The sequence below is a fragment of the Excalfactoria chinensis genome, chromosome 14 (genome assembly GCF_039878825.1).
Source record: "Excalfactoria chinensis isolate bCotChi1 chromosome 14, bCotChi1.hap2, whole genome shotgun sequence".
Classification (NCBI taxonomy): domain Eukaryota; kingdom Metazoa; phylum Chordata; class Aves; order Galliformes; family Phasianidae; genus Excalfactoria; species Excalfactoria chinensis.
In genome coordinates, this window is record NC_092838.1 from 8,506,973 (window position 1) to 8,533,901 (window position 26,929).

At 38.6% G+C, this 26,929-nt stretch overlaps 2 protein-coding genes across 6 annotated transcripts in view; one reads left to right on the forward strand and one right to left on the reverse strand.

The window, feature by feature from the left end:
- KATNIP (katanin interacting protein) overlaps positions 1 to 25,611 on the reverse strand; it is a 45,698-nt gene extending 20,087 nt beyond the window's left edge. The window contains exons 1-15 of one of the 4 annotated variants that reach the window (XM_072348722.1): positions 25,396 to 25,611; positions 24,454 to 24,530; positions 23,269 to 23,438; positions 20,805 to 20,887; positions 20,240 to 20,374; positions 18,190 to 18,451; positions 15,990 to 16,139; positions 14,867 to 15,030; positions 13,428 to 13,537; positions 12,930 to 13,044; positions 11,428 to 11,634; positions 9,704 to 9,841; positions 6,787 to 7,663; positions 1,570 to 2,304; positions 784 to 992 (exon numbers count right to left, since the gene is read on the reverse strand). In XM_072348722.1, coding sequence (XP_072204823.1) covers positions 784 to 992; positions 1,570 to 2,304; positions 6,787 to 7,663; positions 9,704 to 9,841; positions 11,428 to 11,634; positions 12,930 to 13,044; positions 13,428 to 13,537; positions 14,867 to 15,030; positions 15,990 to 16,139; positions 18,190 to 18,451; positions 20,240 to 20,374; positions 20,805 to 20,887; positions 23,269 to 23,438; positions 24,454 to 24,515 — 3,417 coding nt within the window. In that variant the 5' untranslated portion in view covers positions 24,516 to 24,530; positions 25,396 to 25,611. Of the gene's footprint in view, positions 1 to 783; positions 993 to 1,569; positions 2,305 to 6,786; positions 7,664 to 9,703; positions 9,842 to 11,427; positions 11,635 to 12,929; positions 13,045 to 13,427; positions 13,538 to 14,866; positions 15,031 to 15,989; positions 16,140 to 18,189; positions 18,452 to 20,239; positions 20,375 to 20,804; positions 20,888 to 23,268; positions 23,439 to 24,453; positions 24,531 to 24,867; positions 24,925 to 25,381 lie in introns of those variants that run through there. The other 3 variants (XM_072348721.1, XM_072348720.1, XM_072348719.1) reach the window with 3 other exon arrangements.
- Positions 25,612 to 25,632: 21 nt separating this feature from the next.
- The window catches only part of GTF3C1 (general transcription factor IIIC subunit 1), a 29,397-nt gene continuing 28,100 nt past the window's right edge, over positions 25,633 to 26,929 (forward strand). For both annotated transcript variants that reach the window (XM_072348717.1, XM_072348718.1), the window contains exons 1-3: positions 25,633 to 25,879; positions 25,963 to 26,172; positions 26,550 to 26,726. In XM_072348717.1, coding sequence (XP_072204818.1) covers positions 25,659 to 25,879; positions 25,963 to 26,172; positions 26,550 to 26,726 — 608 coding nt within the window. In that variant the 5' untranslated portion in view covers positions 25,633 to 25,658. The remainder of the gene's footprint in view (positions 25,880 to 25,962; positions 26,173 to 26,549; positions 26,727 to 26,929) is intronic.

Here is a 26,929-nt window from a genome sequence, read left to right on the forward strand (position 1 = left end):
CACAAAACACTCACTCCCATCTTTGAAGCCTTGTGCCTTTTTCTCAAAGCAACTTTCAAAGACCAATCTGGTAATTAAAACTTCAAACTCTATTGAACATCAAGATCTGCAGACCTAGTAAAGTTACTGGTTTTCTTAAGCCCTCTCTTGCAGATCATAAAAGGTTGTTTATCACCTCTTCTTCTCTATATTCCTCATTTCTCAGCCACACAGTTCCCTACATTCCATTACTATCCACTATCTTTTTTTTATTTCCTACTATTTCAACACACCTTGTGAACACTGACCACATCAGGTATTCTATTGCAGGAGGAAGAAATAAGCAAATGCATACTCTGTATGGAAAATAGGGGAAAAAATAAATCTTTGGAGTGGCAGGGAACAGAGCTACTCATTACACAAATAAATGTATGGTAAAAATCACTGAGAGTGATATAAATCTTCAGGAGTACCTAAACAAAGAAAAAAAAAAAGAAAAAAAGAAAGAAACCCCTATGTTCGCTGCTCAAGTTAAAAAAATATATATGCACACACAGTCCCATAAAGCCTTCCTGCTACACTCATTAACCAGAGAAAGCAAACTGTGGAAGAATCTCTGGGCTTAAAAAATTCCCATGAATTATTAAGCTGATGGAGAAATATATATATATATCTTCAAAACACAGATAGCTTTATTAGTTCTTCTACAGTGCTCTACACCACCACAGAAATCAGCGCCTCCTATTTCCATATCATGTTTCAGAAAGACACATTTCTAAGAGTTCTGAGTGCAGAGACCCTTACCTGTTGATCCTCTGTTCTTAATCCTGCTTGTGTAAAAGGTCTTTCATCTCCATCCCCATCAGCAGTTGTTGGCCTCTTCAGCTCTTCTTCATATCTCAGAGAGCTGACATCCTCCATTTCTCCATCATACGTCTCATCATAGCAATATATAGCTTCAAGAATATCATCATCAGTACTGAACAGGATCGTATCCCCAAAATGCTCTGGAGCTGAAGGCAACATATGGAATGAAGTTGAAATACTTTGTAGAATATTTAGAGTACTAATAATAATAATAATAATAATAATAATAATAATAATAACCTATTCAGTCCTTACATTTAATCTACAGCAGTGTTTAAAGATAGTATATGGGAAACAGGTACTGATTACTGACACAATTACATCCAATTTCAACCTTAATTGCCTAGCAGACAAACCTCAAAGACCCAGTCAAATTTCAAGTACATTTAAAAGATGAGGAAAAACCTTATCATCTCTTTAAAAATATCATTTGTGAAAACCAAAAAACTGCAACTTATATCTAGTGACTATCCGAGGTTACTGAAATAAGATCTTGTTTATAAGACATTATTATGAATAAAAATTAGCTCAATATGCTACTAAAATCCACAATATCTTTAGAAAATGCACTAGATGGTTTTGCATTACATTTTGAAATTAAAAGGATTAAGTACTATATAGAAGTCCTAAACTGCATTGAAGAGGAAAGAGATAAACAAGATAAATGTATTTGTTTATACTGTACTGCTGCTTCTACGAAGAAAGGAAGAAATGATAGCATACCTCCAGACAAGGTTCCCGAGGCTTTAGCAATTTCTCCTTTAAAGATGCATTGTTCATCTAACATCATTATAATGTCTTTCACACCCCTGAAAGAGTGTATGCGAGATTTGTTATAATTCCAAATCCTAATCATAGCTACTTGACAGGGATTCACAAAGTCAATAAAGATAAAGTGAGGTTTTCCAGGGGTAAATGGCGCTAGCCAGAGATGCATATCATCCTGTGTCAGATTTACCCCATCAATTAGATTGGTTATTACTCTGGGATCTTTGCCATAAGCTGGTAAAATATTTATATCAGGTGGTTCAGCTGTTATTTTTGAAATCTGAACAGGCTCTCCTTTAGAACTAAAAACTTCGATTCCGTTAAGACCAACATAATGCCTGTCACCCCACGTTGTTCGAATGTCTATTACCAAGTGCTGCCCATAAGGTAAAACAGGTATTTTAAAATCATTTCCATCATGTGCCTCCATGGGATTTTCTTCTTCTCGCCTTTTTGGTAGTGTTTGTGCTCCCTCTTTTCTCACGAGATGATATTCTCCAGGTCGGCTGATTTTCTGCTGATGGAGAAACTCATCAAAGATATCCCCTTGAAAATCCATGTTAGAGATTCGGCCACGATGGGAGTAATTAAACTTTACCAAGGAGTTCCAGGACTCCTGCAGAGTGTGTTCTTGTTCATTGTGCCACTTTGTTCTAGAGGTGCCAACTTCCTTGATAGACAAGTCCTCATCTGAAAATAACATTACATATACATTTAAGACACTGACACAACTGAAAGTAAACCACTACAAGAGACATTCCAGAACCATGCAGGTCACATTTGTGTTCCCCTGACTATAAAATTTTGCTGTATTAACACTTTTGTATAGCCACCCTATTATAAAGGCTATGTCACAACTGCCCTTTCCATTTCAACATAATGAAAATAATCACTTGAATATTAAAGAGCAACACACAGCAATAAACAAAACTACAGTTTTAGACTGGCAATTCTTGACTTAAAGAAATTTACCATTATGCAAATCTCTTAATTTAAGACCTTAGGCAAAAACCTTGCAAAAAAAATCCCAGTGATACTCATTGAGGAAGTATCAAAACACACCATCTGTCTGCATTTCTGCATGAGGTCCGTCTATTCTGAACACAGAAGAGACTGTGGAAGAGGCAGGAATGTTTGGTCCAATTCTCACACGTGGCAAAAGGAAGATACAGAGTGCTAAGGAGGTCTAAAGAGAACTGTTAAACTGACAGTGCTCAAAGTAACTACAAATAATTAGCAAAAGGGAAAGAAATTTTCAGCCACGTGCACAAGAAGAAAAGTGGTGAGAAAAGAACTAGGTTCGGCATTCAGTGAGGATGAGGTGAGCACTGCATTCTATACACATAAACCAAATGCTTTTCTCACTTCAACAACAGTAAGATACAGATGGGGGATAACTATGGATTTCACGGGAATATGGTGGGGACAACACGGAGAAGCCATGTAGGAGCAGTGCTCTCCTTGTGACTCCACCAGGGAGCTGCTTAACTTCCATCTCAGCACAACTGAGGGCAGACAATTATGATTTTCAATGAAGTTGTCATTTCTGTATTTATTTAACAAATAAATGAAGAAAATCAAATGCAGTACTGAACAATTACAGGCCCATGGGCTAGATTTTACTTCTGTACAATGTCCTTGAGTGTGCAATAAAACAAATGGTTTTCAAGAATAAACGCCAATTGCAATAAAATGCAAAATAACGTTTTCCCAGAGGACTTTTTAACACTAATTTTTAACTTTGTGTTTTGGAATCACTGGAAAAGAGGCAATGTTCCTAATCTGTCTATGGCCAATAATCATTTACACAGGGGACAACTGAGATTAAAAATAAGAATACTAAAGCAGATGGGAAACTACCTGTAAGAGCATTGTGTTCCATATGCATAAGCATGAAAGTCTGGAAACCAACCTGACCACCCTCCCCCATGTCACAAGTGAAGTACAAATGGGTAGCCAATTTCAGAGAGTGGATTCAGAACAGTGATCATTTACAAATCCCTTTTTGTTGTTGAAATCCACGCCTGTACATCTACTCCTGGGCTGGGTGATCACAAACAGTTCTTCCCAGATTCTCAGAACTTAAAAGAAGATACCCTATATTTCTTTAACAATTTGAAATAGCAAAGCTTGAAAATTTCAGGATAGGGAACTATAGAAGTGTAATTGATAACCGCTGGCTTGTCCTGGTTTTGATTTTTCTTTTATTTTTGGGGTTTTTTAACGTTAAGCACTCCAAACACTGCAGAGATCACAGCTTCTACAAGAGTTCAAAGGGAGCAATTTTCAATGCGAGGTTAATAAGTCCATTTGCTATATTAAAGAGCAACACCAGGAAAAGAGGAGTTCTGAAAAGAAAGCCGGGGTCAATGGCTGAAGATTTACAAGGTCTACCATTCCTTTTAGCATCTAAAATATATTGCTTGTATTACAGCCCTGTGAACAAGTCACAGAATTCCTGCCATCAACTTTGATAAAGAATATCCACTTGCAGATGTCAGACGTCTCTAATCTTCTGCATGCCTGATTGTGTGATGGATGCCATCCAAAGGAGTCCAGAAATAACAACCCCACTAACATGCATCTCCCCTGTGAGCTTTGGACAAGTGCCTTCAATCACCAAATCTCGTGTCCTACTTCTGCCAGCAATACACACCATGCAATTCCTCTCTCAGAACTTCAGTAAACTACATTCTAGGGGCAACACAAGCTTGAAAACAACATATTTCCTCTTCTCTCCTCTGTTGTATTAATCTCATGCCTATTCCCTGCAGCTAAAAATAGCAATCATCTTTCCAAGCTGCAATCACACGCTTCATTTCCCAAATCATTTTAAATGCTCTCTTCTGTTCCACTTTGCAATCAACTTTCCTGAAAACGGATGATCAGAACAGCAGTTTTCCAACTGAAGTCTCACAAGTGCCTGTGCTGAGATATTAACATTTCCCTAACTAGCAGAAAAGCCTGTGCTGATACATCCTTCGAGTGCCTCGCTATAATCATGCCTGCGTCACACCAGCACTTCATAGTCAATCTGTGATCAGCTACTCAGCCAGGATCCTTCTCTTCCTCAATCATTTGCAACTGATGATTACTCAGCTTACAACTTAATTCTCTATTAGTCCCCAAATGACCTCGCAAGCAGTACTTCTGCACTGCTATTCCACCCCTATTACTCCAGTCCTCGAGTTCATCTTGCTGTGCAGTTCTTCAATCCTCTCAACTCATAACACCCCAAATTATGTTATTCGCAAATTTTATCAACATACTTTTATCATTTGCTTTGCACATTGAAGCAGTTACTGAAGATAAAAATGTATGTTTTTATAGCAACAGTAACTCAAGCCAAGTGTGCCAGCATGTGCTATTTCTAATTTCCATTTTTCTCATTATTCCTCATTTAACGACCAAAGAAGAGCTGTGATGTTATACATGGGTGCGGGCAGCAATCTCCCCATTGCGTGCACCAATCTCCCCATTGCATGCTTCTGTTGGGGAACTGAAGTTCCCATAGCCCTGTGAAAGTTGAAAATCACCACTCTTAAGGAAACACGTAAAGCCATTTTGCTACTGTTAATGCTCTCGGGAAATGACTTTTATCCCACACGTACAGTAGGGAAAACAAAAGTTGCAAGATGGGATTTCCCCCTGGGAGAACCACGTGTTGAGGGTTTTATTGTCACTTTTTTCCTGCTAAGAGCTCTAAGGAGCAGATTACTAAAACTGCTCCGTCAAAATTAGAGGACACAATCATCATAATCAACATCAACATCATAACTCCTAAACTGTATTTCTAACTAATTTTATAACAGAAATTATTAGGGTGAGCTTTTTTTTTTTTTTTTAAACAATTTTTGTAACAAAGGCAAGTATTTAAATTCAAACTCTCTCTAGTTAAAAGTCAAAAGCCAAGTCAAGTTGCTATAAAGTCACTGTATCATTCCTCAGTATTAGTTTTCCACTTATTTTAGACATGCAACAAAACAAAGATTAAAAGAGAACGTAATACAGTGAGAGGGGCTTTCTGTGCCATCTTGCGATATGGACAAATCTTCTTTTAATGCAAGGAAATCTCTCATTCTACATTGTTACAGGATCCTCTATTAAATTATATGTTTTAAGTGCTTCCATTACAAGTAGGTTTTAACTCCTTAACTTAATACAAGATCTGATTTAAAGGATATAGAAAAGATAAAACATACCCTAAAATTAGATGAACGTCACAGTAACAAAGAAATGAGAGATTTAGGTCTATCAGCTCTATCTAATATAGAGCTGCATAACATGGTTCATGGATTAGCCTATACATAGCATACCTGCCCATGTCACAGAGAGGAAACTGAGAATCCAGGAACACAACCTTGGTTAAAACACTGAGACTGAGAACAACAACAACAAAAATCAGTGTTGTTTGTTTTTTTTTCATCCCCTCTTTAAATACACACCTGAGCAAAACTGCAAACACAGAAAGCTTCAGCTTTCTCTGGAAAGTCAGTTAAAAGAAAAACAACCTGTTTCCTGCTTTCATAGCAAAACAACATGTTTCTAGCAAAACATTTTTCCTCCTTTCAATATGGCTTCAACAGACATTCTGCTTCTAGAGTCCCAAGAACGAGACAGCACACGATACCCAAAGTTGATACATTCTTGGACTACTGGATCACAATTCTCAGATTAAACAATCTGAATGAATTCTTGGTTCTCTCTGTATCTGATTTCTGTATTGTATATGTAAAAAGGAGAGAGATGCATGGACAAAGGAAACAAAAGGAGTAGTAATAGTACAAGTTCCTGTAGACAGTATATATTCTCACTGAGAAAGACAGAAACCTAACTACAATCTTCAGCCCAGAAAAGCTCAGGGGCATTTTATTGACATGTATAAATATCTTGTGGGAGTGAATGAACATGATGGAGCCAGGTTCTCTTCAGCAACAGACAAATTAAAAACCATGAAACTCAATGTTAAAACAGGAAAGAGCCTTTACAGTGAGGGCAGTCAAACAACGCACCACCAGCACAGTTCTGGATAATCTGTTTCAGCTCACTGTTTAAGCAAGGGAGTTAACAAGATAGAGTCAAGAGGTATCTTCCAACCAAACTGATTTTGTGCTTCTGCAAAATAAAAAAAATACCAGCCCATACAATAAGGTTGCTATTATGAGCACTTACCTTTGAGTGCTGAATCACTTTTAAGATTTATGGTGTTTAATCCCTGCTTTCTTACACTTCTCCTTCCACTTGTCGGGTACTCCAAACTGTAGCCATGCTTGTTACAAAGTTGTTCTGAAATATCTAAGCCAACATCACTGTCCTTTCTGGTCAGCATTTGCAATCCCGCATCACCATTTGCATTCCTACTACTCAATCTTCCCAGCTCATTTCTGTGACATTTGGCATCTTCATTAGTCAGATCATGGAAGTTTGTGATTACATCTGAGTCTGCTTGAAATTTCAAGCCTAAACAATGTTCTGAAGCAAGCCAGGAAGGCTTCTGCTTACCAGAACTATCTTGAAGAGTCTCTCTTCCTTGGGAAGATGAGTGTAACCAAGAAGGAATTGCACTTGCAGAATCAGACAATTTTCGTCCTGTTAACTTTTCCATTTGCCCACTCAAAGGAAGCTCATCATCAGACTGATCACAATCAATAGCCTCTCCTACTGTCACACTTTCTTTTGTATCTTTTATACAAATGTGAGATGGTAACACTCCTAGATCATCCTCTAACTCAGATAAGTTTTCCTTAGTCAAGCTGACTGTGTTCACCTTATTCTCAAAAAGATTTTCTTCTAGCAGAGATTCTGAGTTTATTGGTGTATGGTTTGTCTGTAAGCATTCAAAATGCAGGTCCACTTCGTCTGTCACTGCAGTTGCATTTTCTTCTTTACTTTCATTTGAAGAACAGGTTATATCCTGCTTGCAATCTGTAAGGTCAATTGTAGTCCCATGGTCAGCAATGACATCTCCACAGGCTCTTTCCAATTCACCATCAAATACAAGGTTCTCATCAACATATAACTTCACCTTCTTTGCTCCAACATCAAGGTCCTGGAAAAATAAAGGTATGGATATTTCAAATAAACTGTTCAAATATTAGATATCACTGTTCTGATGAAAACAATAAAAAGCTCATATCAGTAACATGCTTATAACCACTTCTTGAATGAATAGCTCAAATAAGCACAAACTACTCTGGGATTTTTAAGAATGTATTTAAGATCGACCATATTGCTAGACATGACTACAAATCATTTTGGCTGACATCTAGGAAATAAGCACATTTAGAAAAGCTTGAGCAAAGACACCTAGATTAACTATAGTTATTTTGGATCAAGATGTAAATTCCAGAGGTAGATTTTGCTTCAGTGTCTTTAAGAATCACCACTAGAAGGGATGTTAAAATTCTCATTCACCTCCTAGCACTAAAGGAAGTAAAATAACCAATACCTTAGCAAATAAATCTGTTTTTAATACTTTTCAAATAAGACAACTTTATGCCTTGATAGGCTATTTAAACACTTAACTAGCCTTATAAATAAAAGGCCTTTATGTCAGACAGCTCTGCCACTCATTATACCTCTATCTAATTGTTTTCTGTGGCACCCATTAAAAACCTGATTTTATTATTCACTTGAACCTGGAATTAATATACTCTGTTACGCTCTTCTGAGCTTCAAGTTGCTTAGTGATCAAACTTGGGGAAAAAACCTCCAAAAAAATATTTTTTCTACTTTCCAATTCAAAAATCTAAAGCTCAAATATTTTCAACTGTACACAAACAGTGGCCTGAATTATTCTTCTACATGTTGTTTGAAGTAGTAGATGGGCACCTCTCCTTTATGCGGTTTCTGAAGTAAGGTTTGGCAAGAATGAGTACCCCAAAAAAGAATACAATACAGCTCTAGATTTACATTAGCAGAAATAAAACATCTCTAGTTACATTTTAGTTTTTGTTATTTCTCAGATGAAATTTCCTCATGAAAAACTATAGAATTACACAGAACTACTTTGTATTATTCTTTCACATACGAATGGTGTATATTTAGTCCATGTGTACTGCAGAACTGCTGCTGAAATATGTGGGGTATACTTCTAATGGATCTTACAATTTGCTTTATAGAGGTTTATTAAAAAAAATCATTGCCTTGCAACATGCAAATATGTTAATGCATATTTCCCATATTACACTCAATAGGCTCAGTAACAAATTCATACTATTACCTCCAAAACCCAGCAGTCCCTTTCACAACCTCTAACTGCGATGGAAAATTCTGTAGCCTATATTTTAATAGTAAAAAGCTGTTACAATTCCAGAAAATGAATATACATCATGTTATAGTAAACTTCTTTAAGCTGCTCATTCCACAGTCGTTTCTGTATGTATAAATTACCATATATGCTTATATAAGAACATAGATGAGAAGAAAACCAGAGAGTTAAAGCCTCTTATTGATAATCCAGAGCAGCAAATCCTCTTGGATCCAGTACCTGGGTTGTTTGTTTTTTTTCTCCTCAACGTTGCAGTGTACAAACAAGAATAATTTCCATGGTAACATTCAAACACACAAACAGGAGACCATCTGCCATCAGATGTCTCTCTAGTAACATCAGATCACTGGTTATTTTATGAACACGTAGATAGTAGACTTTTTAATTAAAATAATAAAACACCAGAATTGATCAACATTCAGCTTGTTTATACCTATATACACAAGCAACCAAGGATTTTTGTTTAAATATATACTGATAAAAGAACTCCAAATGCTGAACACTAAAATGCACTTACCCTGCTGTCTCTTTATTTCTCAGTAGAGGACTACCTGACAGAAGATGCAACCCTTTTATTAGGCTTGTAAAATATTCATAATGTTAACACTGCCTATGAACAGGTAAGCATTTACATTTCTACCTCCAACAATCAACAACAGGAGCAGAAATGTACAGTAGACATGGGCACCTCCACGCTCCATATTTTATCAGAGAAAACATCATCTACTTTTATTTTATACTTCAGAGTAAAGATCAAACTGCAGTTTGTATAGAAAAAGGAGAGCATGCGTACAGAGGAAGTGAGAAAAGATTACTTACACTACTTGTTGTGCTGTAATTCCAAATCTTGATCTTGGATACACCAAAGTCATGGGATCGGGTGGGATTGCGGATAATAAAGTAAAGTTGGATGGGCGGATGGAAAGGGCACATCCAAAGGACGCGTTCCTTCCTGGTCTAAAAACACATACAAGCAGACTGTCACTGATACTCTATCCTTTGAAGCAGGATATTTTGATTAATTTACCACCCCATAGGAGAAGAAAAAAAAAAATTAGAAAAGTAATCATATAATAAAATCTGCTATATTAAAAGCAAAGCATTAACCTCATTCCCAAACAATAAATCTGACTCTCCTGCCTGGAAGACAGCTCACAACCTGACAATTAGATAAAGGTCAGCTGCTTGCTATCCCAGAGAGACATCTGCACGCTCACAAATGACAGACAGTCTGCCATGCTTTGTAACTGCAGGGTCAATGCAAGCTCAGTTTATTTTAATCAAATTAATCAGCTTTGCAAGTGCTAAAGGGAATCACTGAGCAGAATGGACACTGTCTAATCATTTCACAATTTCTTAAGAGTGCTTATGCTCCTATCTTACCATCTAACAAGGGAAATCTTACCAATTTTATTTCACCGCCTCTATCTCCTGCAGTCTTTACAGACAACTAATTTCACTTGCAGATCTATTCCTTAGAGCTACATTTAGGATTCATGATAGAACAGAAGCTTTGAACACAGATTTTACAGACAATTGGTTATGGTAGGCATAGACAGTTTAAAGTACCAAGTAAGCTCTGGACATTGCTAAAAAGTGCTGTCTATTCATGTTTAGAAGAAAAAAAAAAAAAAAAAGTAGAAGTATGTAGCAGAAAAGAAAGGAGTTTTGGAATCAAAACATTCAATGTTAGCATACTTAACACCAAATGTTAGCCAAACAGAAAGAAATGAGGGCAAAACAAATACACATGCAAGCAACATTTTGGTGATCTCAGATTAGTAGATACATTTCTGCTTGTTCTATTTTCAAGGATTCACAGTACATACACTATGTACATAAAGTCACTATTTGTCCACATGCCTTCACTTTGTGAGTTTTTCAGATTTTCCCAAACACAGGAAATAAATTTCCCTGCAAGGTAATTCAAATGTATGCCTGATGATGGTAAGGACTGATTACTATGAAGTAATTTTCTTCCACCACATTACAACGTTTTTCTTTATCTCTTGTTGAAATCAACCTATCTACTCATTCTTCTATGGTCCTTCTCTAGGTTAAAGCATAACAAGGGAACAGGTGCAAATAAGTGAATTCCAGTCTTGAGTTTACTGACACTAACACTAAACATCTCAAACAAGAAGGTAGAAGATGCTCCTATACCTTCAGATCACAAGAACTAATTAATTTAACAGCAGGCATACTTTGAGAACATGAAATTCCCTATCTTTAAGGCTGTGATTTCTTTTCCTGCAAATACCATGATTACAGCAGTGTAAAAAACGTGTTCCTTCACCCAAGACAATATCAAAGTATTAACACATAAGAAACACAGTTAAACGCACCTGTCTCCAGTTGCTCAGTTAAAGTCAAACAAATTAATCAAATTATAAAACATTATAACTGAATAGAAACATCTTGGACGTGAAAACTGGATTTGTTAATTCAAAATGCAATCACGCAACCAAACAAGAAACTCTGCGATGAAATAGTAAACATTAAAAACAGAAGTTGTCATATCCAGAACTAAACTGTCATCTTACATTTAAGTTCTTATTGACCAAGCAGCACAAATCCCCTGGGTAGTCAGCATTTCGAACATCCACATCGTGAGGAGACACAAATATCTTTTTGTTGTATAAATCAAAGAATTCCACCTCTCTCAAGCCAATGTTTACTGGATTTCCCCAGTTAGAAAGAAGCTCCACAGTCACATAAATGGCATCGCGTACTTCCACATTTGTTGTCATCTGGACCCAAGTGAAATACAGTATACGCATAAGTGACAACAGTAAAATCTGCAGCAATATAAAGACTGTTAAGACTACAGTGATATCAATTCAAAGAAAAAAAGCCTGTAAATTCAGAGCACAAGCTACCTGATATTTGATGTCTTGGCTCCCACAGCACATGAGAGCCCAAAGGACAGAAACAGCCACACAACTTTTACATCTCTTTGCCAATAAGCAGTCCAAGAGAATCAGACTGCTAGGAAACAAGTGGGAGAGGGAATTTACATAAGGTCTCTGAGATCAACTTTTGCTGAAACATCTGGGCTTTCTCACACGCTGGATGATTCACCTTGATGATTAATAAAGGATCTTTATCCTTACTAACAAATAAGAACCCATTTTAATATGAAAATTGTTTAGGTCTATTAAAAGCGTGAATTAGCAGAAACCACTAAACTAAACAGGACTTCAATCAAGACAGCACCCAATGCTGACATGTTTTAGAAAGAGGTACATCCGATTGCTGTGATTAATTAATCCAAAACATATTAGAGCTCAAGTAATCTGATAAACATTAGCATGTTCTCATGAAGAACTGAGACATTTCTGAGAGTACTAGCTGCTTTGATACTACTGACTAACAAAATAAATAGCTTGGGATAACTTCTAGAGCAGCAAATACACCAAAGAAATGGCTTCCCTGATCACTAATAATGAAAGCTAGCAAGTGAATTAAGTGATTTAGATAAACCAAAGAAACTGGTTACACGGATTTCTGCAACAGCTTTATAAAATGGGCCCTCTTACAAATAACACATATCTAAGGCCTTTGTACAGGTCTGAATTCTTTGTTAGTTCCACCACATTCACCAGAGAAACACAAAAATTACGTTGCAAAATCATCAAATGAAGAAGTCAGCAACACATCCAACACTGACATAGAGTTCTAGATAATAGAAATGGCAGGGTAAGTAAGAGAACTTCAATGGTACCTTCCCAAAGCCCTACAACTGCAGAGAAGATAATAACTAGTAGTTGTATAAAAGAGCATGTAATACAGAAACAGCTGTAGCAGTAATTATGGACTAAAGAGGTCCCCTTACATTCTGTCCTTCTTCAAAGACTACAAGAATTAAATCGTATAAAGAACCTACCAGTAAGACAGAGACTTGCTTTCTTACACCTTCAAGAGGGCTGTAATCTATGAAGGTGATAAATTCTCTTACCCTGCCATAAGGTAATGCTGACCATTCAATACATTTGTATTTCAATAGTACTTGGATGCATCAGTTATAGTGCACATATATACAGACCTTCTCTGTCAAAACACGATCTGCTTCTAATTTTTCATCAGATAAGAGTATGTCATTATCACAGGTAGAAGTGCTCTCAGTCTCCTGAAGAAATTCCAGAAGTTTCTCCTGTTGTCTGAAACACATGTTCTTTCGCATGCTATTTCCTTTTAATTCTTGCATTTTTAAGACATGGTTTTGTTGGTGTGAAGGTGACAGAATGAACTCCATACACCCCACAGAACAACTTAGGTACCCCATGTTGAACAACAGCTGTCACAGCATCCCACCCCAGATAAACACAGTCTGTTTAAAAGACCACACTCCAGTTCTCTGCTAGATATGAGGCAATTTGAGAAAGTAATTCAAAATAATATGAGCAGAGGTAATATAAACTCTGCCCTCTCTGTGTTTTTGCCAATACTTGCCCTTGGATATCTAAAGGCCATCAAAGTGGTGCTCAGTATGGAAAAAATATCCCCTTAGAGAGAAAGTTCGTCTTAGATGAAATAGATATACCTGTTTCCAAAAGGACAAGTGCTCTCTACATCTTTTGTGACAGCAGCCTTTGCCTGGGTTTTTTCTGAAGGTTCAACCATTGCAGAGAGAACAGATGAACCAGAGAACTTCTATGTATGGAAAAAAAACAACAACAAAAAAAACCACACACATTTCATTCACATTGTTCTCTATATACCAGTGAGATCAGTCTGCACCTCCAGAATAGAAGAGTTCAGACTAACTTCTGGGCTCTAACCTCATTTAATCTGTATCTCTATGCAAAGAGTTAAGCAGAATTGGTTTTAATTTGCAACGAAAGTGCTGAGCTTGATCTCCTATGTGGAACAAAGGGTAACATAAAAGCATCCTGTAACAACTATGTGTATACAGAATATAACTATATATACACACTTATATATATTAAAATATACTATGTATACATACCACATACGTATGTTTTTTATATGCCTAAAATCTTATTATGTTTTTGGTATGACACAGCCAAGGCATCGACACAGTTCTGCCTGGACTTTCTCATTCCCCTCCTCCAAGGAAGGAGCATAAAGACTTTTAAAACGCCCCAGAAAAACTCAGTTATTATAATAAAAACAGATATTCTTCATTTTATGGAAATACAGAACTGTCATAGCAATTGAACACAGGAGGTGTTCAGGGCCGGGTTGGATGAGGCCCTGGGCACCCTGGTCTATTATTAAATGTGGAGGCTGGTGGCCCTGCCTGCTGTGGGGGCAGTGGAGTTTGATGATCCGTGAGGTCCTTTCCAACCCAAGCCATTCTGTGATTCAATTACATAAGGGATAAAAACCAACAGAGGACAAGTCCTGTCATTTTTTATGACAAAACAAATTCTCTCTCTCTTGCATCCCATCTTCTAAGCACATCTGCACAAATCTGATTTTTTTTTTTACTTAAGAGGGAATAATGGCCTGACCTGAAGGGAGTAAACTTTTCTTATTTCCTTGTTTATTTAGTAAGTTTTTAATTGCTTTTAAATGTGCTTATTGGAGATAAAAGACATACACACACTGCACATGCTGAGCATGTATTATTAACAAAAAACTGTGCTCGTATTAACGAATTTAATAAGATGGTAGGAAATATTGGCAAGGAAATCACACATCTTGTTTAAGAAGCTTTCAGAATGAAAACAGCTCAAATGGGCCTACAGCTGAGCACTTGACTGTGTAGACATATCACACGAGTGAACTATCAGTTGCTCAGTGACCCCTGAAAGCAAGAGAAAGCTGTGGGGTGATATCCAAGGAGCCAGATTTAAAAAACAAACACCCACGCCCTATGGAAGTAATACAAATCCAATTACAATTGAGATATCACTGTTTATTCTACAATTGTGTAATAATTAACTATTATAATTCGTGTTCAAGGAAAACGCCTTTTCTCCTTGAAGAAACACTTATTTTTCTTTTTTGCCATACCTTTTGAGGGCTTGTGGAAACTGACTGGCTTTGCAAATCTCTCTGCAAGGCTTCATTTTCAATTTGCATAGCTTTAACCACAGCTGAAACAGAGAGTTCAGAGTCCTTTTCACACTCATTCTTTCTAGCTGCTGAAAGTGGTCTTTCTGGTCGACTTAATGGTCCTGCCATGAAAAAGAACAAAGGAATATCCATTTGTACAGACAAACAAGCATGGAATATTCAACAGCACACATCTGAAACATCCGATTCTGTTACTAGCACAGGGCTACATTAGCTAAACAGTAATAAACTAAAGCAAGGCTAAACTGCTCCAATTTGTTTTTACATCTACCCTAAACAACAGATGAAACTGCATCACAACAGAAACAAAACTAAAAAACGACAAATAGGATTTTTATGCGTTAAAAATGTAGTTGATTTGTTCAGGCAGTTAACGGGCGTGCTTTGCAACAGTTAACTGAAATAAAAGTACATATGATTTCAGCCCACCAACATTATTCAATGCAACTTGAGTATTCAGCTGTTCTGGGAAATCTCAAGATTCTTCTGGTAAAAATCAAGAGAGTCAGACATTGCTACTTGCAACATAAGATAGGTGACCTTATGAATTTGGGCCCATCTTCCCAAACATGACAGAAAAATATAAGCATCACAGCCTGGAAAAAAGTTTAAAGAGGAGACTTAAAAAAACTAAAAGCAGCAACATCAACAGCATTTCCCATTGGCCATGGGCAATTTCAGTTCCTTTCTAGCTACAGAAGCATTGTGTTCAGAACTTTCAACTTGATCTTAAGACACACTTCTGCTAATGCCATAAAGAACAGATATCCATCAGAGAAATGGAAAAGAGCAAACATAAGGACCAAAAAGAGAGGAGGAAATCTTATGGTATAGAAGCAAAAAGAGAAGAAAGTTAACAGAGACACAGCACAGACTCAAGTGTGCAAGCTCTGGACTTTTTCCTCACAATCCTACTTAAGTCAGAATTCTTGAAGAGCTAAAATAATAATAATAAAAGGTTAAAAAATGTATCTTAACAACAGATGAAATTACACCCAAATCAGATTGGAAAACAAAATCATTAACATCTTCTTTACTGACATATATTCATATTCCTTACTATAGCAAATTCTTTCCTGCTTGTCTGGCTGCAAGGACTCAGCAGAGAGCGGTCGATTGATTTTATTTTTTACCACAACTGGTCTGACAGGAATGTACATTTCAGCATTATCTTTTCTTTTGGCTGAGAGAACTCGCACTGGCCTCAATTCTGTAAGATAAGGAAACAGAAAATCAACTTCAGAGATCATCAGAAGCAGCGAGACAGGAATTATTATTGTACCTTACATGCTAACATTTTGCCACTTTAATTATCCTGGCATAGGTAAAACAATAACCACCATCCTCCTTTCCTTTTACTGATGCAGTTCTACATTCTATTCACATGCATAGCCTCAACCAACTTAGTGATGAAATACATCACTATAAGGTAGGTCAGGTCATTAGACCAATGTATCTTGACAGGGGCAGGTATTTTCAAGCACTGCTGACCAGAAGAGCAAAAATAAACAAGAAACCCTGAGTCACTCATTAACACAGTTGTGTCAAATTATTCCTGAAGCATAGACTAAAAGGAAATGGGCATTTAGTTCATAGAAGTGCTTATCTGCTCTTACTTCTGGGGGTGAGGGGATAAGCCACATACTCACGTTCTCACTGCCACCACATCCCTTACTCCCTTACTTACAGGACAGATGAAGAGAGAAGCAGCTGTAGTAAGCCTAACCTTGCTATGATACAACTCCAGGGGAAAAAAAAAAGCTTAGCCTGATGTTGTTACTCTGAGACAATCGAAAGGAGTTTCAGAAGGAAAGCCAACCTGAGAAAAGAATGTCAGACAGCAGAAGCGAAGAGAGATTACAAAGAAAATGAGTGAAGACAGGAGTTAGACACCAGCACAAGTTTTAGGTGACATTGCTAAGGAGCTATTTTCTGCTGCAGTAAAAAGCAAATATCTGTGCTAACAAGAACAAAGAACCATCAAGTGAAACAATGGGATTTAACGAGGATGCAATAGAAGATATGAATTTCTGAGTGAGAAACTATGATTTTTAATCAGTGGAAAAGGTAGCTGAGAAGAACTGAAATACCATTGAGAAAAGCTCATCCCAAACAGTACCCAGAAGTCATCCACAGAAGTGCTAGGTCTAGTGCTGTATAAGTTCAGGCTGGGTGACTGAGTCATTCACTGTGGTTTATGTGATTACATCAAAGCTGGACCTAAAGCCTGCCTACCACACAGTCAGCACTGTTGTGCTTCTGCCTTCTGTATCAGAAGCAAGTACATTTATACGTCAAAACCAGTTAAGTCTCCCTGCTTATTACTTTCAATACAATATAATACAGATACCAGTTAGATGGTGGTTATTTTTTCCCCATCTCAGACCTGAAACCTGAACACCTGTGACCTATCAGAGGGGTTGAAACTTGTTACTAAATTCTTGAGGGAACAGTTAGCCCAGGAAGCTGAAGCCTGAGCTGAAAGCTGATGTAGCTGTCAACACTGAGAAGCTGTATGCGCCTACAGCCTCAATTGTCTGTTTTCTAGCAAACAGCATAGCAAATCCCAGTGTACAGCTCCCTTGGGTATAACAGCATCCCTAATGGGTCAGAACAAATAACAAGCTATGGTAAGATCTTTTCTCTGACAGCAGTGAGCAGCAGATGCACAGGGAAAAATATGAAATATACAGTGCATTCTTCACGAGGCTGAAGTCTGCATTTAATTCAAACTATAATGAAATAGCTAGCTAGTAATTTGTAACATCTACTAATTAAGCCACTAATGTATTTGAACTTCTAAACATCCCTTAGCAATAATTATTGTATTTATACATAAAAAAGAAACCATATGATGCCTATCCATGTATACAAACAATGCTATACCCGTGACTTTAATTATATTCAGGCCTGACACAGACCCCGGGACTACAAGAAGGTTGTTTCTTATAGCTTACTAAATTCCAAATGTACTTCAAGAAGAATTATTTCTATAAGGACATACAGCAAAAGGACTGTCCCAGTCAGAAGTCTACCCAAAGGCAAAAACACAAACCTGGTTTGCTCTTTACTCTGTCGAGGAAGGAGGTGATTAGAATGCACAATTAAAGCGAGGACATTATCCAGGTATGACACCTTTCCAGCACGTAACTGTGGACACTAGTATTGCAAATTATGGCTCAGATTTGTAATGAGTCTCTTTGAGAGCATTGCTTCTAAGATTTAACAGAGAACTTTAACAATGTACAACAGAGGCTTACTACTTTGATCCTGCTTGTACTCCAACGCAGTAGGGGCATCAGAAACCAGGCTAGAGCATCTTCCAGCATCCTGACATTCAGAAGCTTCTTTCTGCATAGATCTACTGCTCTGCAACTGAAGGCTTGCAAAGCTTGTAATTGTTTCTTCAGTAGGAGATGGTTCTGAAAACAATTCCTCTTCAACAAAGTCATAATCCTCACTAGAAGATTCTTCTTCCATCTTTTCGTCTTCTACACTGAGTTGCAAACTGCTTTTCAGTTTCTGACACAATTCAGACAAACAAATCTGTCACGAAAACTCAAATATTTATTTTAAAATAAACCCATGTGGCTGCCTTTTCCTCTAAGATATCACATGGAGCTAAAAATACTCAGATTCCCATGTTATATTTTCACTTCCCTGGTGAGGACATTTAAAGAAAAAACATCCTACGTCTCCTGTGTTCCTTCTCATTAGAGTCCTTGCAGGAAAATTCTATAGGCCAAGAAAGGTGGAGGTGAAGGAGCCCTGGCACAGGCTGCTCAGTGGCTGCGGGGTCCCTGCCCTGGAGATCTTCCAGAGCTGCCTGGATGTGGGCACCCTGCTGGGGAAGGGCTTGAAGCAGAGGGACCCTGAGGTCCTTTTCACCATCAACTACTCTGTTATTCCCCTTTGTACGTAACTTAAAGTATGGCAATACTCCTGTAGACATCTGTACTTGAAGAGCAAAAACAACAGTAGAAAAGACTTACAGTCCAATGAATTGAGCTCCCAGGTTGTGAAGAAATTAAATTAGACCCGTTGTAACAAGATTTCATGCTAAAAATTCAACTATTAATTTACTACTGAATAAACTGCCCAGCATCACTCAGCAAATGCCACAAACAACATAGAAGATACTGGAGAGCCTTTCATTTTTATGACTGTTAAAGGAAAAGATCTTGTCTATCCTAAATCTATTTTTCCTACCATTGCTGATACCACTATGAGAGAAGTAAGCAAACTGCAGGAGTAAAACAAAAACTCAGAGCTATCTTAGACACAAATGAACTGTGACAGCGTACATTTAGTGTGTAATGAAAGCTGCACGCTGCTCTCCTGTTACAGATTAGACTTGTTAGGAAAACCATGTTGACAGAAACATACTACAAAGAGAAGGCAAATTCAAGTTCAAGAAAGGGTCTACGAACAATCTCAAGCTTGATACTGAGCATGTCTTAATGACAGGCAAGGCTAATATTTATATTTGACAGGGAATTTTATGAGCTTGCTTTTAAGTTTAAAGCATCACGGCAGCTGCATTGTTAGACAGTACAGAGAACAAAGTTCAGCTTCAGGAATGCCAAACATTTCCAGCTGGGATATTTAAAAATAAAAATAAAAAATGGGGTTTTGTCTCAATATTAAGTTTAATAGCTTGTTACTTACACATAAAGAATTAGAAAAACCTGTCACTGAAAGCAAGTTATGCCTTTGCAGAGTGGCAAGTAAAATCATAAGCCCAAAAGCAATACAGAAAATGTAGAAATGCAGGATAATGGAAGTAGTCTGCTTTCCTATCATTCCACTGGAACACAAACACACGGAATACACATACACTCCACCAATGCATTAAGATATGTCTAACTTAAATATAGAGGTTTAAAAAAAATCAAGAAACTCAGGATCTTTTAGAATGTGACCTGCTCTATTCAAATCTTCTGTTACAGGAGCTTTCAAGTCCCAGTTCATAACGTTAATTCTCACTTCTTAAATACTGTGTTACTTCCCATTCCAAATATAGTCAGCTTAGCAATTTCTGGACTAAAAGCAGTTGCTCATTTTCCATGACAGCATGTGCTGAACCATGGCACACAGTGAGGAAAGGCAAGGAGGTAGTGGAAGGAGAAGGTGGCCACAGTGGTAATGGATTTACTTGTTTGCTAATTAAGGTGATAGTTGATTTAGTACAAACAACTTAACCAGTAAAAATAATCCATGGGATACATCAAAATGAAAGCTGATACTGAACCTCTGAAAACACAAGCTAGGGAAACACATTTGAAATTCATTAGCAACTGTTAATTGTACCTGAGAGTAATGGAGAGGATCATCACTATTTCTCTCCACACTTATGCTTTCATAAGGTTCAAAATCCTCAGAGTACTCAAGAGGAGGTTTAACGCAGAGTTTGGTTCCTCTTTCTGTTTTAATCTCCACGGCTTTCTGTTAAAACATGCAAAATAATTTGATTTTTTTTCTTGCTATCAGCAATATAATAATCAATAAACATCTTTCCCATAATAGCTAGGTCAAGTGATCTCTTCCTCAGCTGTTCCATGGAGGAGGTCACATCCAGCACATGGCTTATGTCCGGCTCCAGAGTGGTGAGAAAAAAAGATAGGAAAAGGGACATAGCAATCAACAAAGCAGCTACAGTTAAACCCCTTAAAGCACCGGAATATAAAGAAGTGTTTGCAGAATAGCCTCCTGGGGAAGGCTCTAAAGTTTGTTCAGGAAACTGGCACGCTTGGGTGCCTCCTTTAAATACCTCTATACTAATGGAAAACAAACACATGGGCAACAAACAAGAGGAGTTACAAGTCTATGTCATAAGAAACAGTTCAAAGGTGCATTACTTCAAGCTGTTTCTTACCTGAAGCCATCCTCTGCGTTGTATTTTGCTTGGTGCAGTCCATGTACCGTGCACTTGCAATTCACTTGCTTTTAGCTGCGATGCTGTTCCAGAATACAGAGGCAAGAATTAGAAGACAAAAGAGAAATACAGTATTTAAGGATACACGTAATTATTTCTTTGCTTCAGCTGAGGAAAAAAGGGCATGTTCCTGATACAAGAACAGGAATAACAATTAGAAAGGCATTCCAAACACTGGCTGGTTGTGTACTAGTGGCAAGAGTGCTGAATCTCTTTTGGGGATTACTACTACTGTGTGTTCAAGAGAATTGTTTAAGGCTACATAAACAGTACGTAAAGCCCCACATTCATTGATATGAAAGTACTAAAGTATATTCTAGCATAGATACATCTTTCTGACTTCTATCTGGGAAGAGAGTAAGGCATCTTCAGAAACTGAAGGCAGACTTTGATAAACAAGGTACTGGTGAACAGTAGATGTTATACTGAGTTTACGAAGTAAGTTTGAGCTTTTACTCTCAAACTAAGGAAACAAGTTACCAGCAGATAAAATAGAACATACCACACATTTAACATACTGTGAAGAGAAGTATTCTTCGTGTACAAGTCAGACTAAGGAAAATCATTAATTTTTTTAAGGTAACAAAGTGTCATAACCTAGGTGAAAATTTTGTGTGTGGTCAAGAAGAACAAAGAGTCCTTACACTGGAAGTGGTCCCAATGAAGCAATGGATCTTTCAGAAGATGCTTTGACTAAGACATGGAGACCTACATCCCGCAGGTCACATCAACAACCCCAACAGAGCAAGGACATAATCAACACTCTCAATACCATCCTAAATAAAGGCATCTCATTTCCTAAGTCCAAGACAGATTTACAGCTTCCATTTCTTTTCAGCAAAGAAAAATAGCTGATGCAAAACCTTTCTTCTTTAAGCCATAATTTAATGGTCATCTTAAGCCAGCAGGAACTTGTACAACGAATAAAAGAAGCAGTCTTCCTACCAAGGTCATAGAACCAAAGAAAGATTTACATTGGAAGGGACCTCTGGAGGTCACTTAGTGCAACTTCAATTCAAAGCAGGGCTTACTTCAAAATTACATCAGTTAGCTCATCCCAGCCCTCAATGTCATATCTCTGGGAGGCCGGACAACCCCTACATCCATCTGTCCAGTGAACTGTTCAAAAAAACTTGCTAACAGTCAATTTCAACTGAGGAAAAATGCAGACAAATGATTGCTTTTAACTGTAGTCTCTTGTGCTTTCTCTCTCTCTTTAGTTAAGCATAGAGAAGAAGTAAATCTCTCCTGACAAAGATATGTTACAATTGTTAGCACAATATTTGGACCAAAAAGTCAAAGATATTTGTCCACATACTTTGGCTACCTAAAAACATATTGCCCTAATTCAACCAGAAGCACTCAGTTTCCTTCTTTTACCAATACTCAAGAACATGGAGCATTTTCACCATTACACACAACTAAGGCAGTACACAGGTGATGAGCTCGTTCCCCATCTTCATGCTGTGCAACTTGCAGGAAATCATAACAGAAAGCTAAAGTTGAACTCACATAAGACTGAAAACAAATAGTACCCAGTGCAAAAGGGAGAGTGGGAAAAACCTCAGAAAAGAGACTGGAGTATGGATACTGATTGAAAAGTCAGCTTTTGGTACTGCTCAGATTAGTAAGCTTTCAATCATAAATTCTCACATTATTTTTAAGTCCATCTTCATCATCAAGCAAAAAAAATAAAGCGTTAATTAAGATACTGTTTCACAGCAACAAATTTAAAAGATATACTCTATGAAATAGGTTATATTAATATGAGGATAAACTGCTTTACACTGGGAATTCCTGAAATCATTTAATTTCATTATACTAAATGGATTAGAAGGCCACTAAGCTCACTCTATAATTTCACATATGCAAAATTGCACCTACTACTACACTGCTCTTTGACAGAAAGACTTTAACTGGAACTAAAATACACATTTCAAGTAAAGTCAGCTAATCACTAGCAGATGACAAATTTTCTTTACTTCAAATGTTTAATTAAATATTAACTTGACTTTTAAACAAGACTACAATAGTTTAAACAAAACTTAAGTCTGCAATTTGACTATGGTCTAGTTAACCAAATACCATTTATCTGCAGGACACTAGACAACACAGGAATCCATCAGCTCTTAAAGTCTGACAAGAGCGCTATGTATCAAATGCATTACAATAGCAATTTCTAATTCTCTAGTTAAAAGCAGGAAAGGTGAGGAAACTAAGCATCAGAATTAGATAGAGATCAACTGAACAAGACATAGGAAGTTGCAGAGACTGTTCTGTAACACACATCCAGCTTAATAAATACATTGCTGCACAGCCTGGGAAGTAACTTCAGTGATCAAATTACAGTTCTGATGCGTAAATATTTTAAATAGTTCTAGATTGCTGTCTCAGTGTAACTCACCATTTGTCGTGACAATCTGTGTCTCATTTTTGAAGTAGCCAAGTGGATGGATTTTTTTGCAGTACTTTCTCAGCTCTGAATTTGCTCCATTCATATACAGAGAAAACCCTTGCTCTAACTGCTCTAGTTTGATTTGTGTAGGATCCTTTCTTTTCAAATGTCTCAGTAGCCTAAAGTAGAAAGAATAGTAACTCATCTGTCCACAGTACGAATACAGGTAAAGTTAGCAATAAATGCAAAGAGAGTGCAACAGAGTTATAAGAAAAAAAAAAGGTATTTCATAGCTCAAGTAACAATTCAGGATATAACTTCCATGATCTGTCCACATTCTACAATGTCTGTATGAGTACTGACACCCTGAGACTTAAGCTCAATTAAGTGTTCCCCTTCTAAGAATTCCACTAGATTGTTTGTCATTTCACTGTTTGCCCTCCCCCCCCATTTAGCATTCTATATGATTAAACTTTCTTCCTGAGAACTTTTGAGAGCTTTGATTAGGAACTTAAATCTTAAAACAGTTGAGCTCCTCACAAAACAATGAAAAAAAAAAAATCCTAGGGCAGGAGTCTGAATCATAAGTTCCAGTTCCCACCTGCTTCGGCATTCTTTGCACCTCCCTCCCAGTACAACAGACACCACTGATATCACAACTCAATATGCTGACACCTGAGTGAAAGTTTCCTCTGAGGTCTCAAGGTTACCTCAGCTGCTTCAATCAAGTCACACCAAATCAGGTGTTGCAACACAGCAAACTAAGTTTCACATTACAACCAAGCTTTTGAACTAATATTCACCACTGTTCATATTTGATACTATATGCTACAATCAGAAAGATTAATGCAACAGAAGGGCAATACAGGAGTGTGACAGCGAAGGGGCTAAGTAAATGGAACAGTGTTACAAAGAAAACAGTGTTACAAAGAAAAAGTGCTCACTTGTCTCTGAAGATCAAGGGTAGCAGGGAAAAGTCCACAAAGGAGGGTTCTTCAACCAGAGATCCTTCCCCAATGGCAGTAAGCCCTTAAATGAGGTCTAACAGTGGTGCAGCCAGGCTCCACTCCTTCTGGTCACACATCTGAATTGCCTTCACCTGGGTTCCCAGGTGCTCAATCAGTGGTTTAGGCTGTGACTCAACAGTTACCATACCTATATCATGTACTCAGTGAGAGTGGGAACAGTGCTTACCGGTTTCTCTGCTGAAGTGCTATTAAATATTCATCATGTTTTTCATCGAAGTTAGTCACCATGTCCTTAATATAAAGCTGAAAAGAACAGAATTGTTGATGTGAATAAATTATTCCACTATAGAATATTACTGGTTCAGCACCCCCCATAGTCGTGAATGCTCTAAGCTGAAAGAAGCTCCTCTTTCAACAGAGTATAAAACAAATTGTGTAACAAGCTTCCTGATGATCAGAGACTACATTGGTTGCATTTCTCCAACTATCAAAACTAGGAGGACAGAAACCAGGAACCGGCACTCATTTGAAAGGGCCACACTATTTGTCCTGTTCACAAAGAAGCAAAATTGCTCAGCAACAGGAAGCAAAGATTTTACAAGGTAAAATAGCCATATGCAGAAAGAAAAGTCAAACTCACCCCACTGGTGAAAAGGCTCTCAGACTACACAAGATTCCTTCTCAGAAAGTGATCCAGGTCCAAGAAAAGCACTCTCTTCAGTGGCTGCCCCTTATATAAGACCCGAGGGGCGGGGGGGGGGATTGGGGAGAGGGTCCACCCCTTCTGTTCACAGGTGGGAACCATCTGCCTGTGCTCCGTGGGCAGACACACCCCTTCACCAGCTGCTCAATCATCAGTTCCAGCTGGGACCTAACAGTTCCCCAACGCTATTCCTGTGCTGGTACCATTCACAGGGAAAGTTAAATCTAAGACTTATTTACTTTAGAGCCTGTATATGTTTAAAAATGTATACATTGAAGATTTTAACCTTACTTGCCTTTCAGGAAATGCGAACATCTCCCACTTTGTATTCCAGAGTTGCCGCTACAATTTGTGACGGAGTGCACTTCTATACTGAGAAATTTAAATCTGTTGCTAAAACATTTACTTCCCTATCTAAAAAAAACCTGAAACCTCATACTTTGACTCTTACCAATCGCACCGTACCTCTGTTACAACACCACTCCCGCACCTCCACCAAGGCACAATGTCAGAGCTGGGAGGCGGAACAGAACCCGAGCCCGGGCCCAGCCGTCCACGCGCTGCTTCGGCTCCGCAAAGCGGCAGAGCCCAGAACCCGCGGAGCCGGGCAACGCCAGACCAGGCCGCGCCGCCACCGTGCTGTTTCTGCGTTGCCTTGGTTACCGTCGCAGTTGTGACATCACTTCCGATGCGCCGCCTCCCGGTGTCGGAAGTGAACGGAGCGGAGCATGGAGGCGCTGTGGGCGCTGCTGGACGAGGTGTCTCTGGAGGGGCTGGATGGCATCACTCTCGGAGCGCTGTGGCAGCGCCTCGCCGCCCGCACGCCGCCCTTCCCGCTGCCTCTGGAGCCCGCCACGAGACAGCTGCTGTGGGCCGCGCTCAGCGCTCAGCCCGACCTCCGCTTCTACCTGTTACCGCGGGCGCGGCCGCCGCTCCAGCTTCGCGACCAGTGAGCGGACTCCGCCTCGCCCCGCTCCCTTCCCCGCAGCCCCCCGCAGCCGCCCGGTGACGTGTTGGCCGCTTTCATTGCAGGTACGAGGAGATCGACCTCGAAACGGGGATACTGGAAACCAAGAGGGATCCCATGCCGTTGGACGACATCTACCCCGTCCACATGATTTTGGATGATAAAGATGGCCTGCAGGGTTCCTGTCAGTACTTTAAAGAGAGAGTGGATATCACCGATCAGATAAGGAGGAAGGACTTGCAGCCTTGCTGTACCTACACAGAAGCTGTTGAAAAGTGAGTGAAGTCCCAACGCCCGACATTAAGGAATATTTAACTTAGTTTGCAGACTGTGGTCGTTTAAATCCGGTTCTGAAAAGCACTGTGAAGAATGGTGGCCTTGGGGGGAATGTGACTGATCTTTGTTTTTATGGATTTAAGTTCCGTGCAAACATGAGGAAGAACTTTGTTACTGTGAGCATCACAGAGCACTGGAACTGCCCAGAAAGGGGGATCTCCTTCTCTGGAGATACTCAACCCTACCTGGACTTCTTCCTGTGTAGCCTACTGCAGGAAACCTGCTTTAGCAGGGAGTTGGGACTCAATAACAACCAGAGGTTCTTTCCAAACACTCTGATTCTGTAATAATCTTTTGTTTTGTTTCCTTCTGTTAGATGGGGAGAGAAGCTGGTCATCGTGGCTTCCCAGGACCAACGCTACAGAGCCCTGATAGGCTGGGAGGGGGATCCCGACTTAAAGCTCCCTGATTTCTCCTACTGCATCTTGGAGCGTCTGGGGCGTGCCAGGTGGCAAGGAGAGCTCCAGAGAGATCTTCACTGTGGAGCTTTCAAGTACTTTTATATTTGGCTCTATAAATTAAACTGAATGAATTTCTACTGACTGCTTAGAAAATTCTGTATCCCTGTGTACTGATTAAGTCTGTATCTGTATTGGTAGCATTTCATCCTTAATAATGGGATGGACTGTTTGGTTCTTGGGACCTCTTTTGTAATTTTGATGACAGGAATGACAGTGAGGCCATCAGGTGTGTCCA